The 21,370-nt window shown below is 38.6% G+C and overlaps 1 protein-coding gene across 3 annotated transcripts in view; it reads right to left on the minus strand.

The window, feature by feature from the left end:
* Positions 1-21,370, minus strand: part of LOC127431962 (partitioning defective 3 homolog) — a 687,732-nt gene that overhangs the window by 329,006 nt on the left and 337,356 nt on the right. For all 3 annotated transcript variants that reach the window (XM_051682650.1, XM_051682649.1, XM_051682648.1), the window contains 2 exons: positions 14,543-14,682; positions 12,180-12,308 (listed from right to left, as the gene is read on the minus strand). In XM_051682650.1, coding sequence (XP_051538610.1) covers positions 12,180-12,308; positions 14,543-14,682 — 269 coding nt within the window. The remainder of the gene's footprint in view (positions 1-12,179; positions 12,309-14,542; positions 14,683-21,370) is intronic.

Here is a 21,370-nt window from a genome sequence, read left to right on the forward strand (position 1 = left end):
AGGCAGAAATGTGAAGCTTATAATTTTCAAAAAGCACTTAGGGTTTTAGGGTTTGTTGACATTATATCATCATGGCAACAAAGTTGTAAAATTGGCTATAACTTTACACAGAAAAGGTTAGTGGGTGATTTAATCAGACTAAAATCATGTTAACATGCATATTGTTTATGTCTTGTGGCTATACTTTTGAATAAAATTTTATTTTAACATTTACGGATTGGCCCCATTCACTTCCATTGTAAGTGCCTCACTGTAACCCAGATTTTTTTTTTTTTAAAGAAAAGGAGGGACAAGTAAAAAATAAAATAAAAAAAAATAATAATAAAAAAAAAATTTATATATACAGTATATACAGTATATATATATATATATATATATATATATATATATATATATATATATACACATATATACAGTATATATTTTTATTTATTTTTTTGGTTTTTTTATGGTGGTAATTAACATTATGCCACAAATGCTGTCATTTGAGCTAAACTTCTGTTGATCGTGGAATATTCCTTTAAGGCTGTCTGTGTATGATTGCCATACAGCTCTTGGGCAATCAAAGGCACTTCTTGAGCAGGACAAAAAACTACTTCCTACTTGACCGTGCTAACAAAAGTCCTCCCTCAACAAATCTTATCAAAGCTTCCAGCAATCTCCAAGTTAACAACTAACCTCCGGTGTTCAGGTACTACGCTGATTTGATTTCTCCCCCTTTGAGTTCAACTTATGTTTCTCACAAGTTAACAGATTCAAAACAAATATGGATGCCTGGGCCAATAAATGTAGAGATCTGACCTTTCTGTTGGCAATGGAAAAGACAAGTGTATGTGCAAGTGTAAGGTAAATGCACCATGAACAAAGTGATTCTGAGAAACTATAGATAATATCTCCTGTGAAAAATTGTAAAAGATTTGGAAAAGCCTGGACTTTAAAAGGTCCAAAGCAATGGCATGGAAAATAAAAAGTTTGATTGTTTCCCTCGGTTCCTACAATTTAACATTCACAAAATCATTCCAAGCCATCTGAGCTTTAAAAATAGACACAAGAAATGTAAACACTAACAGGAAATGAGCAATAATAAGTGTAGCATTTTTCAGAAACAAGTACGAAATAGCCCAACAGATTTTGAGATGACTGGAGAAATGGGCGTCATTTTGCAGAACATCAAGCCAACTCATCAGCGGTTATTAACATAGAATCTGTCACACATTTGTCTGGATCTGGCCTCAATAGACACTATAGATCCAACTGTCAGAAGACATCAGCGTTAAAATTAATTGTGCAATTAAGATTCTCTTAGCTTGGCAGATTCAGCCTCTAATGGATCAGTGAAAAGTCTGAACTGGTCATGAAGAGGAATTTAATGTAGTGTTTAATTACTGTTCTGAGCTGAGCTGAAATGACATTCCTATACACCCTGTCATCTAGTTGGTACTAGATTTTGGACTGAATCACTGAAATGCCAAAAGCTTTGATGAGTTCAGTTATTGTACAGTATGTCTGAACAAGGTAATAGTTCAACTCCAACTTGGCGTGAGCTGCAATTGAATACAGATGGGCATATTATTGGAACATGAATACAAAAAGATCATTGTCATTCATAGGGCTATTTTCTGTGAACCCAAGTCAGAACATTAAAGATATGAAATAGTTTCAAGAGATCAAAAAAAGCTTGAGATTGAGTTTTCCAAACAACTGAACTCAAATAAGATGTGACTGCTCAGAATGCTCTCAATTACCACATACTTTGGAAAACAATGACATTAGAAAACTTAAAACTGAGGAGGGGAATTCACTAAGAATGAATTGTGCTCATTAAAAACACCTGTTATTTGAACGTGGTGTCTGCGCTGGTTTGGTGCCAGATTTACTAAAGGAACTATTCAGATCAGGCAACAGTGCAAATGCACTCTGCCAAGACTGTAGAGCAGTACCCCACTACTGTTATTCAGGAACCTGAATCATCTCTTTGACATGCCGAAAGCTGGAGTACACCGCGCATCTGGATATATGCCAGATTATAATGCTTTTCTCCATTATTTGATCATGTTTTGATAAATTACAGCTGATAATTTTGATACAAAATGTACACAAATATCTTTTTTAAATCAAATTAATTTTACTGCCTACTTTCATATTTTTTTGTGAATGAAGCACAATCTATAGTGAGCCTAATTTACATAGAAAGTTGGCGTGTTTGTGCAGAAAGAAATTACAGTTCTATCAGAAATATTGGAGATTATTGGTATTATAACAAAAGGAAAGATACTTATTTCATTTGGCGTAAGCCCCGTCCTACGGTTCAGTGCTCAGATGCTGCTTGAATTGTCAGATTTTGCCGGAGGCGATGACTTCAGTGGAGCAGAGCATACCCCTGCCCAGGACAGGACCTTAACTGGTGGAGATGGGTTGGGATAAGAGACAGCTGGCAGGCTTTTTAAAGCAGAGGCTGTATTGTGATTGGATGAGATGCCTGATAGATGAATCCCGAGATCTTCCTGCTAGAACTACGCTTACGCTTACATTGACTTAATTTAAGTACTCAAGACACAGAGATATTTCAGTGCTTATTGGACCTACTTAAACTATATTACAGGTGGTTAGTGAATACGAAGCGGGTTTTTGCACTGAAATACCATGCACAAAAGTGGCACAATTGTTTAGTGAATTCCCCCCCGAGTTCTCAAACGAAAACAGATTAGTGTGGATGTGCCATTATCTTTAAAAACTCATTGATTTCAATATGTTTACACCTCTTGTCCACACTGCAAAGGTGTTTTCCACCACCAAAAATGGAACATTCCATCACTAAATTCATTAGAAAACAATGAGGTTAGGAAACTGAAAAGGAGTTTTCAAATAAAATCAGATAAGTGTGAACGTAGCAATCCATTTATTTATTTATTTTAAATGCATTGATTTTGCTACATTTACACCTCTCATCCACACTGAAAACAGGGCGTTTCGAAAACGCTCTCCATTACCGTATACTCTGGAAAACGATGACATTATGAAACTGAAATAAGAGTTTTCAAATGAAAACGGGTCACGGTAACACTTTACAATAAGGTTGAATTAGTTAACAATAATTCACATGAACTAACAATAAACAATACTTTTACAGTATTTATGCGTATACTGCAGTCTCGTCACATTTTAGCTATTTGTTTAGCCTCCCATTCAGCTCATAAAAACACGCTGCATGATCATGAGGAGGGATTACATCAAGATGTAGATTGGAATGCAGATGTGGAATTTATATAAATAAAATACTCCCCCCTCTCGCCGTTGCTGGCGTGCCAGTGATTACCCCTCCGCATGCCAATGCTGGCAAGCGTGCCATAGGTTGCCGACCCCTGTTGTAAAGTGTTCCCAGTTCCACTCCATCTAGCTCTTTTACATAAAGAATATGTCCTGTGTGAATGCCCCCTAATCCTCTCCAAACCGAGTGTTGAGGGCTGCTCACATTGACAAAAATGCCATTGCTGACAATTATTGTGTTTTCAAGACCACTTTCAAGTTTTTTAGTTCTCTTGTTCATCCCTGTTGATGTGCATGCCCCCCCCCCCCGAACTGATGTCACTTTGCTTAAATTAGTTCACATTTACTATATAGTCTATTCAAAAAAAGGTTAATAATGTTGACAAACTATACAGATTTTTTTACAGATTTGTCAACATTATGAACAATTTTGAAAAGCAGACTATATAGTAAATGTGAACTCATTTAAGCAAAGTCAAACCCATGGGTGGGGTCAATGAGCATCAACACCTTGTTCTCTGACTCAACAGGTTAAAAAAATTGAAAGTTGCCAATGACATCAAGCCAGTTTCGTCTTCAGGCAAAGCTTTGGAGGTACTTCCCATTTATTTTTGTTTCTTTCTGTCTGCTGTGGCTCATTAAGACTTTACAATGAGTTATTTATTTTCCAGGGGAAAAGGAGGTGATATACAATCTCTGCTTGTCACTATGGTTTAGCAGCGGTCGCAAACGTGCACGTTGGGAGATCAAAAGCACCGATAAATTACGGCCAGTGCTGGTCAGACAGCTGGCAGCAGTGAGCAGCGTGCTTTTTGTTTACAAATTGTAATTGTCTTTGTGTTGTGTTGTTTTAATTCTCTCACGCCACCTCTGGCCATATTAGTGTGTCGGATAATTGCATTTTCTGACATTAATAATTCAGCAGCAGAGTGTTTGTCAGGCCTTGGAGTGTATGCATGTTGATTCACGTATGTGTGTCTCGCCGAAATGGCAAGGTAAGATTTTATCAAGAGCAGGATGTCTGTCAAAACACGTTTGCTCCCTTGCGGCTGTTTTCAGTTCTTTTCTCTACTCTTTTCTCAACAGTGGCTTATCAGCCAAGTTTTTGATGGCTCCCTGAGATGCCTATCATATCTCTCATTCGTTCCCCCTCTCTCTCCATCTTCTGCTCCATCTATCTCCTGCTGAGTCCCGCTCCCTCCCGCTTTACCCAGTTCCTCCCACTTTTATCATTTCTCTCATTCTTCGCCCCGTTTGCTCCTCCGTATCTACTGCCTTGACTATTCATCTATGCTCTTCTGACATTGTTCTTTCACCATCATTTCATCTCTCATATCTGTTCTTTCTCCCAGAAAACAGATGACTGGTTTGCATTTAGGAAAACTATTTGAGATGCAAGTGTCAAGCTGGAAAGGTGTTGGTCACGGAGTGCCAACAGACCCGTCACTAACAATTTGTTACATTTTGCACACAAAAATGGAGCTTTCGCAAGCTTCAATCTGTTTGGCTAGCTTCACGCAATTTCAAGGAGTCAGTGTGCAAAGGTTTTTATCAGTCCGCAGGAAACTCATGTTTACAATTTCCCAGTTTGCTTCTAAAGAAGAATTTCTTGTTGGATTTGCAAAGATCATGGTATTGAATCTTTTAAAGATATTTTAAGAAGGTTTTTTTTTTTTTTTTTTTTTTTTTGAGACTCTAATAGCAAGTAAACCAAATATCCTCCATATTCCACTTTGCTCTCAGGGCTATATTAGTTTCCACATCTAACACCTCAAAATGTAAAAAGCAAACAAAAAGTGAACTGTGGTTGGTCACTTCTCCTGTTGGTGAGATGGCCTCTTCCTGTCCATATGGGTGGTTCTTGATCAGAGTAAGCAACTGTGGTAGCTTAGTAATGTGGACTAGGCTTTGTGTTGGAAAGTCTCATTATGGAAGACTAGAGGGGTGTTCAAACTGACAGCGATTTGCAGTGACCAAGAGAAGTTAAGTCTTTAATTTTCTATAAGCTAGCGAATTTATAGCTACCGGTGGCAATGCGACAAAGTTGAACAAAGCACAACTTCATGCAAATGAGCAGAAACATGATGTATAGACTACCAGTGGGAGTGCAGAAAGTGATTTACCTCCTGATATAAGCTGCTTTTCTAACATTGGGCTGTAAGGACCTTGTTGTGAAACATTGCCATTCCGTACAAATCCGGGCTCATTGACATGGTTAATTTTCTGGATTTAAATGGATTGATTGAGCAAGTGACCAGTCGTGAGTCATCACATCACTGAAGGTGTTCCACCAACAGGGTCCCCTGTCTTAACAGAGTTAGCTAAACATGTTGAAAAATTCGGGCTGGAAACATCATACCATACCAAATCATGCTAAAGTGGAAATGCTAATTGAAGCGTTCCTCACAGCATTCAGAAAAATGCGGCCCAATGGAGGAAAAGTGCTTCTAGTTGAATACAGCAGTAAAGTAAGAACCAACAGATTTGGCAACTTTAAGCAATTTAGGGTGCTTTCACACTGGTAATTTAGTTCGAAACAGAGCACGGTTCACATGTAAAAATTGGTAATGTGAAAGCTGTCATGCAGACCGGGGAGCGCACTGCGGTACCGAACCCGAGACTACCTGTAGGAGGTGGTCTGAGTTCGGTTGCAATGGAACTGTAGCGCGATTCGCGTGAATGCAACTCGGACTCAGGTGTGCACTCCTTCAGGAAGTAAAGTAACCTGCGCATGCATTTTTCATTCCTGAAAGTCCCAAAAAAGTAATGACACCACAATGACATACAAGTACAATCAACACTATAAATACTATCTATCTATCTATCTATTCAATACTATATATAAATACTATTATAGGTTATAAATATAGGGTATAATAGGAGATGACAGTGGCAATAACTTCACCTTGGACACGAGCATGAGTAAGCGTGCAGTGTAAACAAAGATGCAAATTAATTCCTTGCAATCAGCTGTCTCCTCAAAAAACGCAGTTTGCGAGCAGCAGCAAGCTGCCTTCCCCTGGACATCTGATGAGTTACGCCATGAAGCACACATATATGCAGTTGTCGTTCAGTCTGCTGTGCATAATGGCACCAAAATAACAAAAAAACTAAAAGTATGATGAGACATGTTTGGTTCTCCATGCGTGTTTGTGATGACGTAAGATGAACGCAAATGGACCAGGGTTCGATAGAATCAATTGAGTGTGAAACCAGACCAACGCTGGCACCGGGAACAATCGCACTCGGAATCGGCTTGTCGAAGGCTTGTCCATAGTATAAATAGCACATGTGGGTTTCACAATCACTTCATTTGGTCACATCTTCTTTACTTAGGTGTGATCAAGCTTTACACACATAATTTACCAATTAGTTCTTTAGTGATACACCAAGCTAAGTTCACTGACCAGAAAGGGTCCAATGTTTGACATAAAAGTCGGTGATCCACCTGTCAGAACAGTAGCAAGCAATAATAATTGTTTAAAGATCAACTCAGGACTGAGCAATCTCATGAGTACATGAAACGGACTATCCCACATGACCTATAATTGCACTAAACTAACAGCAGCACCTCAGCCACACTCCAGAACACTCCAAGGACAGCACTTCATTGATTCGGCCACAACAGCTCCTTTAGAGTACACTGAATTTTCCTATGGTGCTGCCTCCTCATCGCGCTCCTCATTCTCTTTTTCTCTAAAGGGCAAGGGCTGACCGGGGGAATCAAAGCTAATTTTTCTGCAGTTCCCTCAGGACTGGACATCAGCTGTGAGCAAAGGTTAAAGCTGACACACCTATCAATATGTCACGGCATTGGCCAGTTCACGATTGACGCTCATATTTTCAGAAAATATCTGCGATTCCCTTGACACCTGGAAGGCTAATCGTATGCATACATATAAATGAAAATAAACAAATAAGACTATCCTTAGCACATTAGCTGTCAGCATCACTCGTTATTTTCAGAGTGAGATGTGGACTTGTCCTGGAAACCTGTTCTGAGGGTATTCAAAGAAAACGTCCTGGTTTTATTTAACCCCAAATCAAAAAAAAAAAAAAAAAAAAGAGTGCATTTATTTTATTATTTTATTTTCTGAATACCAATACATTTTTTTTTTTTTAATGCTGTTGTACATATTCTTATTATTAAACTCAGCAAAACTGAAAGGCCGTACCAACAGAGTATACAACTTATAATTTTGTATGTTTCTTTTAATTTTGGAGTAAAATAGGACATTGACATTATCTTTCGTGTTTCGTGAGAATCACCCTATGCTGCAAAACACTTGTTCACCAAGCTACTGTGCATATTAACCATAGTTTACCTGTCAGGGACTATATTTTCTAGTGAAAGAATGAAACCAGTTAGCTTAATAAAATGTGTGTTCTTAAGGTTGTATAGCTAAAGTGTGTCATTTCGGGTACTACTGGCATCATCAGGCGTAATTGCAATATAATAATAGTTTTCAAACAAGTTTCCCTAACACTCCCCTCGTTTGTCGATGGTCAAACACACACACACACACACACACAAACACACACACACACACACACACACACGTTGGTGCAGCTATCATTATGAGGACTCTCCATAGACATAATGATTTTTATACTGTACAAACTATAGATTCTATCCCCTAACCCTAACCCTACCCCTAAACCTAACCCTCACAAAAAACTTTCTGTATTTTTACATTTTCAATAAAACATTGTTTAGTATGTTTTTTAAATGATTTGAATTATGGGGACACTAGAAATGTCCTCATAAACCACATTTATAGCATAATACCCTTGTAATTACCAGTTTTTAACCTAAAAAAAGTCTTCGTAAACCACTTAAACCTGCCCACACACACACACACACACACACAAAAACCAATAGCCTCATCCCATAACTCACATCACGCTGCAAATGGCTTGCTTATAGCTGTCTTTGAATATTAAGCCAGGGTAGGAAATATTTTAACATAGAACAAATTACACACTTAATATTTAATAGCTTTATTACATAGTAATAACCACTTTATTAAAGCAATTAGGCCTTAACGGCCATGCTACACAGCAAATATTGCCTTGACTACCTTACTATTAAAAAGCCATCATCAAGCAGTTTGTCTGGCTGGGCTCATTGAAGAGCTTGTAAAAGAACATTCTCTCTCATGCAGTCATAAACTGTAATAACTCGATGTTAACTGTGTCCTGTTATTAAACATCATAAAGCTTAAGTCGGGTTCGCTATAATTGGCCGTGTTGCTTTACTGTACTGTAACCTGTCACTGAGGCACAACTTCAACGGCTCTCGGTCATCAGTATTTTGATTTAGAACTTAACATATGATGTGTTAATGGTCCACTGCCGTGATTGGCTCACAAGACAACCTTACCATAACATCACCATCATCTCACCATATTGAACTGCCAAATTCTCTCTCTCTCTCGAACCCACAAAACTGCAACAATAACCCGCCTCTCTCCTCTCTCTCTCAACTTTATTTGCAATAAGTGTCAGCGGTGCAGCAATGCTTTTGTAATCTGATTTTTATGAACATACTTGTATGGATTATTGAGATCCTTTAATGCCTGAATGGTGTGAAAAGCTGAATCCTCCTGAATGTTAATGTGACAATAAGATTAATGAAGCATCCAACACTTTATCTCTTATCTCTCTTTTCCCACCCCTATCATTCCAAATTTTAGATAGGGAGTCAATGGCTAGTCACACAGTCAGTGTTTGGGACCTGAAAACGTATTTATTAACAGGTAAGAGGAGATGTGAGGGGCCATTCAGACGGAACACATTTTTGTGTTGAAAAAGCTAGATGCAGCACAATAAATGGAAGAGATTGCAAAGTCTCGAGACACATTTTACAAAGTTATTTTAACTTGACATGGCTTCTTAAAAACATGGTTCTCATTTGCGAGATTATGAAAAAAGTGAGATACTGAGCAACGGTCTAAGGCATCTGAAAGGTGCATGTTTACATAAAGTAGAAAAACAATAAAAATACAGCGCAGGTCGATGTAAATACACATTTGGTGTGACCGGCTCCTTAGACGTCTCATTTTCGTTGCATCTTTTTTTTTTTTTAAGAAAATGTGGCTTTCTTTCTACCTAACATCTATTCTTGTGTTCCAAGGAAGAAAGAAAGTCATATGGTTTGGGAACAACAGAAGTTTCAATTTTTCTGTACTGTGGTTATAGAACCTGATTGTGACTCAAATGGTAACAAACTGTGTTTGAACAGAACCATATTTAGCACTTCAAACAGGACTGAAAACCATATTCTGTTGCTGTGTGAGCATAGCTGATGAGAAACAAAGTGAAGAGGGAGATTGAGAATTTGCGAAAATGTGTCTTCATGATGGGGTCTTTAATCAAATCTTGCCTGAGCTGGAGCAGGGAAGCCAAACTTCATCTCCACCCACTCTTGTGGGACAGCGCAGTCTCTCTCCTTCAATCACCCCAAAATTAAACAGAAATCAATAAGACTGTGTTTGAACTCTCTTCCAGTAACATGTTTTCCAGGCATCTATAAGGATGCATGGATCACTGCATGGAAGGGTCCAAAATTAACATATGCCAAGAACCAAATGCGAATTAGATTTAGAAATTTAGCTTTAGCAAGTCTGCCAGTAACTTTAAGAGGAATAACAGCGTAATCCAATGTTTATATCAAAATGTGACATAAAAAATTGGATCCTCGCTGTTGCAAGTGACATGTGCAATTCAAATACATTTAAAACATACACTAATAAGCCAAAACTTTATGACCACACACAGGTGAAGCAAATAATGTTAATCATCTCCTAACATGGCCACATGTCAAGGTCTGGGTAGTTTGATGGTAAGCGAACAATCAGTTCTCGTAGTCAACATGTTGAATGCAGGAGAAATGGGCAGGAGTAAAAACCTGAGGGACTTTGACAAGGGCCAAATTTTTATGGCGAGATGACTGGGTCAGAGCATCTCTGAAATGGCAAGGCTTTTGGGGTGCTCCCTGTCAGCAGTGGTGAGTACCTACCGACAATGGTCCGAGGAGGGAAAAACCACAAACCGGCGACAGGGTGTTGGGTGCCCAAGGCTCAACGATGCATGTGGGCAATGAAAGCTACCTCATCTGGTCCGAACTTACAGAAGGTCTAATGTGGCACAAGTCACAGAAAATTGTAATGATGGTTACGGGAGCAATGTGTCACAACATATAGTGCATGGCACCCTTCTGCGTATGTAGCTGCGTAGCCAAAGATCAGTCAGAGTGACCCTGTCCACAGTCGTAAGCGCCTACAATGGGCACGCGAGCGTCGGAACTGTACCTTGGAGCAGTGGAAGAAGTTTGCCTGGTCTGATAAGTCATGTTTTCATTTACATCACGTGGACAACAGTGTACGTGCATGCCGTTTACCTGGGGAAGTGATGGCACCAGGATACACTGTGGGAAGATGATAAGCCAGTGGAAGGAGTGTGATGCTCTGGGCAATGTTCTGCCGGGATACCCTGGGTCCGGCCATTCATGTGGACGTCAATTTGATAGGTGCCTCCTACCTAAACATCGTTGCAGACCAGGTACAACCCTTCATGGCAATGGAATTCCCTGATGGCAGTGGCCTCTTTCAGCAGGATAATGCTCCCTTCCACATTGCACACACTGTTCACAAATGGCTTGAGGAACATGATGAAGAGTACAAGGTACAAGCTCTGGCCTCCAAATTCCCCAAATCTCAATCAGATTGAGCATCTGTGGGATGTGCTGGACCAACAAGTCCGATCCACGGTGGCTCCACCTCGCAACTAACAGGACTTGACAGGATCTGCTGCTAATGTATTGGTGCCAGATACCACAGGTCACCTTCAGGGGTCTTGTAGAGTCCATGCCTCGGCTTGTCGGCACTGTTTTGGTGGCATACGGAGGACCAACAGCATATTAGGCAGGTAGTCATAATGTTTTGGCTCATCGGTGTATGTCATGACTCATGCGTTCTGTATGTATGATCCACTGGGAGGCATATTAAGCCAGAACATACTCTATGAAAGTACGCAAATGTGAATGCTTGGCCAACACATTGCAACTGTCCTGCTGTACATACCTAATATAAGTTCTTTCTGTACTGTGGTGGTAACACACTTTCAAAATGGCGCTAATAGTTCCCTTAAAATGTTTGTGCTATTAAACTGGATGTGTTATTATTCAAGTACTGTAGCTAGATATTAACGTTGACAGTTTAAGTAACTTTAACTTGCTCAGCAAGATTCTCTTCAAACTTGTTCTGCTAGGACAGTAGTTGACTTGAAAGAGAAAACTTAACAAAGAAGAAGAGAGTTTACAGTAATGCCTGCTATAGTGCCCCTTGTGGCAACACTGATAATGCATCCGTTACTTATGTTGTGTAATGAATTGCGTTCTGACACATTTGGGAAAGCAACGATGTGTGAAATTGAGCATTTGTAGCTAGAAGTGTTCAAGTACTTGCATAGTGCATGATTAGGGTCTTATTCTTCAAATAAACCTGCCAGTCATCAATGCTGCTAAGTGTAAAGTCAGACAGCCAGTGGGAACTTTTGGCATTTACTGAATTAAGGAGTATCTTTATGGAACGTTAACCTAGAGATAGATTTTCATACAACTGCAAAGGCAGCCTGATTTTTTTTACTCCGAAATGATCTAATATGAAAACAAAATTACTCCAAAATAAGTTAAGGCGGGTGACAGCTGCCTCTGTAGTGCATGTGACCTAAATACTGTAGGCCCGCGGCAGGAAGGAGTTGAAGAGGCCATTTCATGGTGCAATATGAAATCTGTGTCATATCAAGGAACAGTTTAACAGTGGCCAGTGTTAGGCCATTTTAAAATGGGAGGTGTAAGGTTGCACTTTTAGAGCTGTATGTGCATACGAGAGAGATAGTGAGAGACTCACCACTTCGCGTGGCAGGAAAGAGTCTTCTTGTCTGACGATGAGTAGACCTACAGTGCCTCCCATGGGAGTGGAGCGCAACAGTGCCACAACCTCCTCCTGAGTCTTTCCATTCAGATCCACTCCATTCACCTGCACACACACACACATACACATACAATATAAAATAATAGTAAAATAATAAAAATAAGTAAAAATATTGTTGTCATCACATACAGTATTTATCAACTACACTTTGCAAACTGCATGTACAGTATTTAATCAAACCCAACAGCTTTGAACTCCACATGAAAAAGTGTGGCTGATAGCAGCACAAAAGGCAGATTTTACTTTTTGCATTTTTTTCTTATTTCTTGTGTCCAATGCACCTGCTTGAAATCATTCCGGTGTGTGAGGGGTGTTCATTTATTGTACTACTTATTTATTTGCATAGAATATCAAATGTCTTTATTAACATGATGATTATTTTCATCCATGTCATGCCTTTGACGTTGTGTCAACTAGACATGTCTAGATACACAATGTTTCTCTTACATCATGTTTTGATTTTTCCACAGACATTGTTCACATAATGATACTCTGGTAATCATTAGGCGCACTTCAAAAGGTAATTTGCAAACGATGTCAAAGTTTAAACTGTTTGAACTAAGCATTGTGGTGCAACTTTCATACAATGCAACATTGTGAGCAATGTTGTAGCTTGACACTTCGCTCTATAACGTTGCATTGGGGAACATTGATGTGAGTCATGTGAAAGGGTGTTGAATGAAGCAAAAATTGTATATTATTACATTTTGAAAATTTTATTTTGCATAATCACATCCAATCATACATTACTACTTGTTACGGCAGCATTATTTTGACCATGACCAGACAAACGGTCATGTTTTGTGCAGGGTACAGATCAGTTTTTCAAGTCAAAAGTGAGTTAAGGGCTGTTCAAATGTGTGTGTTTTGTTTTTTGTGTGTGTTTGTGCATCTGTGCTGGTTTTCGAAAAATGCTGGGTAGACGTCTTTGACTGTTGTGCAGCAACTCCCTGTTTCTTTTTTTCAGCGTCTCGTGCAGGATCGGCACATTTTTAGTCACAGTGTCAAGTTAAAACAAACTTCAACTTTTTTAAACGTATCTCGAGACACCTGTTCTGTTTCATTCAATGCGCTGCGTCTAGATTTTTTAGCGCTGCACTTTTTATTCGATATTCTGAAAAATTTCAGGTTGCATTGAGGACATCATGTGACTGTTACACATGATTCCAGATTGTTTTTCACTCTGCAAATTTTCAGCGCTTGATAAACGGTAAGACTGTGTTTTTTTCTCTTTTGTTTTGGTGTGCTTACTTATGTGCAATCATTCCATAAGTTCAATGCTGAACCATTTAAAAAACAAAGCATGCTGAAGAGGCTAATAAATCGCAGCAGTGTAACTCCACGCACATGACAATACTAGCATTCGCTGCCTCATGGAAATGTGAACTTCGCCAGGAAGATCACATATCAGGTTTGGCACTAAAAATATCATAATGAATATTATGTTTTAGTCAGTGACAGTTTGATTATTGTATATTATATGTACAGTATATGTACTGTGCTATTTAGACTCATGGCTCACTGTGCACTTCAGTCCCTGCTATTTTGAGTAGTGTTTGACACATATCCATTGTAATAAACATTATTTATTCCTGAGACCCGACTTCAGATGAATAACCAAATAACCGTTTGTGAACCCTCGCAATTGTCCGAGTATTACAAACGGTTACCGTGCACATCCCTACCTGATATTTCTATGGCAACAAGCCACAGGGTGAACCGACAGCACTCTGAAAGGCCTTGACTCCATTAAAGCGATGAAACACGGTTTGTTAAGCCAAATGGAAGACATTCTGGCTCTACGATAGCACCTGGCATGATAGCCTGTAAGTGTCCTACACCATTTCAAAATGAAATGGACATTGTTGATTGGCTGTCACTGTAAATCAGCCATCAGCTATACAGTGGTTCTTTATTATTTTCATCTATTCTCATCTATTATGTAATCTTTTTATTTTTTTTATTTACTTTCAGAAACTAAAAAGGCAAGTGCTTCTCACAAGGGAGAGGGGCAAACAATGGGCGTCTTGCCTCCAATAGACCAAACAGAATAGACTAAGGGCGGACATCCTCCAGGCTGCTGTATGACACAGGGAAATCAAGATGTTTGTAGCTGTTTTTTTATAACACAAAAATGGGAAAATCATGAGAAAAGCTCTATTTGATGCTGAAAGGTCTGTACAGGAAGTTCCATTGTTAAAGGAAGCTGTGAAAAGGAAGAGGAAGTTAGGGGCATGTGATGTCATCTGTTGCTCTCAATATCTTCCACTTTTTCTCACCTCGAGCAGCCGGTCTCCAGCTTTCAGACGGCCATCCTGGATGGCGGCTCCACGGGGGAGAATATTCTTCACATATATGGGGGCGAAACTTCCAATGGGAACGTCTCTGGAGGTGATGCTAAAACCCAACCCCTCCGGACCTACAGAGGAAAAATAACAAACAATACATCAGTAAATGGACTGAAGAGTCTGTCTATAGACCAAACAGGCTGTTACAATGACGCCAGTCAGCAACAGGCCCGGCTCCTCAGGGGGCCCTGGCCCACCCAATCATGAGCTCAGCCCTCCCTGGCAACCACCACCCTCTCTTACAAGGGATACAATACTGGGGTGGTGCTATGGTACAGTGGTTAATAACACGGTATTTAATATGTACCATGCTAATGATTGATTCAGGTACCATGGTATTTCAATAAACCTTTTTTTTTTTTTTTTTTTTTTTTTTGTTAACTGTCCGGTTCACTCTGAGAGACCTACTGTATAGCCCACCTCACATTTTAAAGCTGGCACAGGGTCTGGTCAAGGAGCAACTGACTAAGAATGAATTGTGTCTGCTGATAGTGTCGTGTCTTTACACATGCTGTCTGCATTGTTTTGACACCGGAGACATTATGCAGACAAGGTAACATCGCAAATGAGTAAACAAAATTTGTGCTGAACGCATTTTGCATGGTGCAGTTCCCAATCTCGGTTGAGATTACTAGGTTGTGAAGGATGCAGATTATTACGATGTGGCATAATACACTGCCACTGTACAGCATCGCTCCACTATTACAATCCAGGCACCTTAATCATCTCTTTAAACACAAAAAATACGCTCAACTATATTGCACATTTGGATATACAGTTGTGGCCAAAAATATTGGCACCCTTGGTAAACATGAGCAAAGAAGGCTTTGAAAAATATGTCTTTGTTTATCCTTTTAATATTTCATTCAAAACATTAACACAAATATATCCTCTAATGCAGTGGTTCCCAACCCTGTTCCTGGAGGCCCCCCAACACTGCACATTTTGTATATCTCCCTTTTCTGACACACCCAATTCAGGTCTTGCAGTCTCCACTAACAAGCTGACGAGTTGAATCAGATGTGCTTGATTAGGAAGATATCCAAAATGTGTAGTGTTGGGGGGCCTCCAGGAACAGGGTTGGGAACCACTGCTCTAATGGATATCAAACAATTGCAAACAAAACACAAGTTTTATCAAAAAACTATATTTTTGTCAAATATATGTGTGGCACAACTATTGGCACCCTTTTACTCAATACTTTGTGCAACCTCCCTTTGCCAAGATAACAGCTTTGAGTCTTCTCCTATAATGCCTAATGAGGTTGGAAAACACATGGCAAGTGATCTAAGACCATTCCTCCATATATAATCTAACCAGATCCCTCAAATTCAGAGGTCCACACTGGTGGACTCGCCTCTATTTCACCCCACATGTTTTCTATGGGGTTCAGGTCAGGGGACTGGGATGGCCATGGCAGAACGTTGATTTTGTGGACAGTGAACCATTTTTGTGTTGATTTTGATGTGTGTTTTGAATCATTGTCTAACCAGGGCCCATTTTAAGCTTTCTGACAGAGGCAGTCAGGTTTTGATTTTTTTATTTGTTGGTATTTTATAGAGTCCATGATGCCATGTATCCAAACAAGATGTTCAGGACCTCCGGCATAAAAACATCCCACAACGTTAAAAATCCATCACCATATTTAACTGTAGGCATGAGGTACTTTTCCATATGGCTACCTCTCTGTGTGTGCCAAACCCATCTCTGGTGTTTGCTGCCAAAAAGCTCTATTTTTGTTTTATCTGCCCATAGAACCTGGTCCCATATGAAGTTCCAGTAGTGTCTGGTAAACTGAAGACGCTTGAGTTTGTTGTAGGAAGAGCAGAGGCTTTTTTCTTGAAACCCCCCTAAACAACTTGTGGTGATGTAGGTGACGTTTGATTGTAATTTTGGAGACATTCTGACCCCAAGACTAATTTCTGCAATTCTCCAGCTGTGATCATTTGAGAATTTTTGGCCACTCGAACAATCCTCCTCACCGTGCGTGGAGACAGTATAAACAATTCTTCTTCCAGACCGATTCTTAACATCTACAGTTGATTGGAACTTCTTAATTATTGCCCTTAATTAAACAGGAAGTCATGGCTAAACAATTTCATGTTCCTAGTTACCCAGGTGTACTAAAAAATTTAAAATATAAATAGGAATATACTTCAGATATATTTTACTCATAACAATTTCTAGAGGTGCCAATAATTGTGGCAAACGTGTTTTGGAGAAGAGTATTTATTTAATTAGGAGATTTTTGCCCCCTTTCAATTAGTTTACTTCAAATAAAGGTTATATTTTTGTGAGTATTTTAAATGAAAGATCAAAAGGATAACCAAAAAAAAAACATATTTTTCACAGCCTTCTCTGCTCATTTTTACCAAGGGTGCCAATATTATTGGCCACAACTCTATGCCCAATTATCATCATCTGATGAATTAGTATGATCACTAGAAGATCTACACAAACATAAAACTTTGATAAAACTTCATATACTGCCTGCGTTCTATGTGTACTAATAGCACAAGGCTGATTTAGAAGGTAAGTTAAGGTTTTTTACCTTAAAACCATGACACAAAGGGAGATATTAGCCAGAATGGTAGGGAATGACAACCTGAGACATGCTTCACTTTCATTTTATAGAAAGAAAAAAAAAAATGCAATGAAAGTAAATGGACACCGAGACTAACAATTTGTGTTCTACGGAAAAAAGATAGTGATAATGGATGACAGGTATTTAATGAATATGATGCAGGTTTTTGCACTGAAATATCACACGCAAAATTGGCTTAACTGTTTAGTGAATTTGTCTCTCTATATTTGACACTGTCACATGGATCACATATCGGCCGCAATAAAATTACAGTCCTGCATAAGCCTACTGTACCTAATAACTAATCTGAACCCATCAAATGGGATATTTTTACTTCTTAACAGCATAGAGGGACGACAGAGTGCTCCCAGACCGCCCGTACACTTAAATATAAAGTACACAGGCAAAACCCAAACATGTGGCAACACAAGCAACCCTAATTAAACGTTTGAGACCCATCTGGGTGCATGCCGTAACCGCTATGTGATGTCAAATTTAGACCCCTCCATTTCAACAGCACACGCTTAACAAATGTAGATGGGTAGCGACATTATTTGCTCGGGTCGTGATGCCAGGTTATCCAGACTGCACGCTGAACATATTTGCCTCGCCATACTGACAGAAAGGCCAGACTCAGGCTTTGAAGGGCCTTGATGTGCACATGCATCAGGCAAATTGAGCTTTACAGCTTGCCACAGACGCTACTAAATCCTGGAAAATGTAGTTAGGGGCTGAGAAGCAGGGTACGCAGAGCAATTTGCTCCCTGTCCACAAAATGACCTTTTTGGGAGTGGAAAATGAATACGAACAGGCAGACGTAGGAAAACCGGAAAGGAAAGAGTAATAGCCAGGACACAGTGGGATCAGGCATGTTGACCTTATCGTACAACCAGGGCTGTTATGGTACAAAAAAAGAGAATGGGTAAGATAAAGAGACGGATTGGAGGTGGGTGGAGCAGATTTTTATTTGGATATGTTTTTGTAGCCATCATGACTGTCTCACTCACTGCTCTAACCTATCAGAATGTCTTACAATCATTTTAATAAAATTCACCCCACTAAAATTTAAAATGCAAAGTTAATTGCAGCCTTAAAGGAGACATGACATTTTTATTTATTTTTTTGGTCTTTTGACATTTAAGAGGTCATTGTACTATAAAAAACATACTGTAAGTTTCAGAACTCAAAACTTCCTCCTCTTTGCACCATGACATCTGCCAAAACATCTTGTTCTCTACTTCCTCTACATCAGTAGTCCTGTTCAATTTATAAACAACTGTGACAGCAGATCAAGTGAATTCTATAGTATATTAATGCACAAATCTATGTATGGATAGTTGACATTATATACTTTTGGGAAGCTGATATGTCCTGCAGTCTGACAAGCTTTACTCCACCTAAAACCATTTTAAATAGCATTTGTATTATTATTAGTTATAATGCATGAAGTTTTTGTGACCTCTTGAGAGATTCTGCTGAATATTTTAAAATATCTTAAATTTAAAAAAAAAAAAAAAAACAAAATCACACTGCAGGACCATTTGAAACTAAGATGACAGTGTGAAACTTAAAAAAATGGTGACCAGTCATGGCATCTTAAATATATAATTTCTGTTATATAGTCTACATTTCAACCAAAAAATCGTATATCTTATTTACGGTAGATTTACATGTAAATGAACAAATGGACATGTAATGTGTCAACAATCCATCATTTTACTTTACTTAGTAAAGTACTTTACAAAATAATTGTTTAATGTGATTACTACTATTAATAAATGTATTTATTCAGTGTTCGAATTGTGTCAGAGCTCTTGGGGGGCTAAGTTTTCCCAAAACTCCTTACAGTACAGTAGCAAAAATGCACAAAATAATTTGATATATTGATTAAAATGTATTATTTTGATATTGATTCATTTTGATATTGATTAGACAGAAAAAAAAAAAAAACTTCTGAAAACTGAAGAAAAAAAAGAAGTTTTATTTTTCTAGTATTCTAGTTTCGACGAAACACCAGGGACCCCCCAAGTTCAACTTTTTTTAAGCAAGCCCCCCTCAATCCGAACACTGTAATTTTGAACATTGTTTTTTTTTTTATTTTATTTTTTATCATATTACTGTTGTCAACCATTTTTTTAAAGCACAAGCTACTTGAGTTAATGTTTATACAGGGATTCTAAGTTAAGAGGTGTTGTTAGGAACAAGTTGAAGTGCCTAACTAAACCCTTTAAGTGTGGTAAAATTACTGTAATGCAAGGCAATGAATTGTAATGCATCAAGAGTCTTATTACTTTATTTCACAATAATTCAAGAAAACATCGATCAATATGTGAAAAGTAGAACGTTTTATACTTCATTTCCCAAATTACACTTCACATTTCCTGTTTGCAATAGCAAAACAATTAGACTGTGTGTTTACAATTACAGAAATAACATTAACTATGTCTTACATACTAACCTAAAACTGTCTAGCAAAGGAAAAACAAGCCTGCTCTAGTAGACCCAATGTTACCGGTGTGGGGTCAGTGGCTGTGCTGTTCTCGAAATGGTTTATGTTTGTTATGCTGCTGGGCTAAATGTTCCAAGACATACAGATTCAGCCAGGAGAACTAGAGCCAGAGTCAATAAAAGGCCTACAAGGCTATCAAAACGCCACCTGATGCCTCTTACAGGATAATTACTAGAATCAAACTTTCGGTCATTAGAACATTCACTTGTTAATTGCTTACAATCATGTAATTACAGAGATGGAACCCTAATAGCCTTGCACTAATTAATCACGGATGTGGCTAAGTTTCCATTCAGGTTTTTAGATTATGTGAGAGGAAGATAATAAAAAATGCTGTCTCTTCAGCTGTGCCAAAATCTTGAATCTTAAAAAATCAAGTATGAAGCCAGTGTAAGGCAGTAGAGAAAATTACAGCTTGAGGAGAAAATGAAGAAAATATTCTGGTCAATCCATTCATTTATCAGGGGTTGAGAGAGAGAAAGAGGGGTGACAAGACAAATGCGAGAGGATGGTGAGGTATTAGGCCTCTCAAAATACTATTTTATGATTACCATAACAAATAAGATAAATTGACTAATGGAAAGGGGGGTGTTATGCTCTCAAAATTTGTGAAGCTGATGGGAGTTTCCAGTCGGGAACAGAATATCACACATCTATAAGGCAAAAATGCAATTATTTTCTTCTTCTTCTTCTTCTTATTATTATTATTATTATCATTCTTATTATTATTATTATGCTTATGTACTTTTTAATAAATAATTACAATTACAATGATAACAGGGTTGACATAACCTGGGCAGTTTTTGAAGTGAATAAAAAAATGCTGTTATTCACCTGTTTTGTAAAATAACCTTTTGGCATAAACCTAACTAAATGTATTACTTTACATATTATTTTATTATATTATTACATTTATTTTTATTACAGTTATTTTCTGCAGTGCATCTCCCTTCAGTAAAAAACATGGAACAACAAAGCCTCTCTGCAAAAAAATAAATAAATAAATAAATAAAAAAACGGGCAAACACCTAATTAAACTAGAATTTGACAATAAAACAACCTGTTTTTTCTTAAATAAAGAGAGATGTTTTGGTGGTAAAATGGCACAAGCAATTAAACTCCTGAGTTGGCACAGGGGAACCATTGACACCAGGGGCAATTTGACAGACTAAACAGGTTCTACGAAACGTAACAGTACACACGGAGAGTCAACATTTCCATCACTGTCAAGAAATAGGAGAAAACGAGAGGGATTTTGTAAACTTATCAGCTTCCAGGCGAAGTCCCGGGCAGAGAGCAAGCTTTTGGTGTTTGTCCGAGCATGTGGTGGTAAATGTTGAAATCTCACACTGAGCATGCTGTATTTAGCCTAAAACACACCCCCTTCCCCAACTCTCTCTGTCTCGAAATTCCTCCCAACCTAGTCAAACACTCATGCCAGTACTACAGCGTGCAACATCTGCTACATCAGGGCCAGACAAGCCAGCGGGCACTGCGCCCTGCATTTGTTAATTTCCTCTCTCTCCCTCTGTCTTTCTGTCTCTTTCTTTGAATCACCTGGGAGAAGATGAGAATGGACTGATATTGGAGAATGCAGTTTGTGTTTGGATTCAGAACTCCTAAGCAGCTAGTGTTGCCAAAGATCACAAAAAAAGAGGCCTGTTTT

Source organism: Myxocyprinus asiaticus, chromosome 41 (genome assembly GCF_019703515.2).
Source record: "Myxocyprinus asiaticus isolate MX2 ecotype Aquarium Trade chromosome 41, UBuf_Myxa_2, whole genome shotgun sequence".
Taxonomy (NCBI): domain Eukaryota; kingdom Metazoa; phylum Chordata; class Actinopteri; order Cypriniformes; family Catostomidae; genus Myxocyprinus; species Myxocyprinus asiaticus.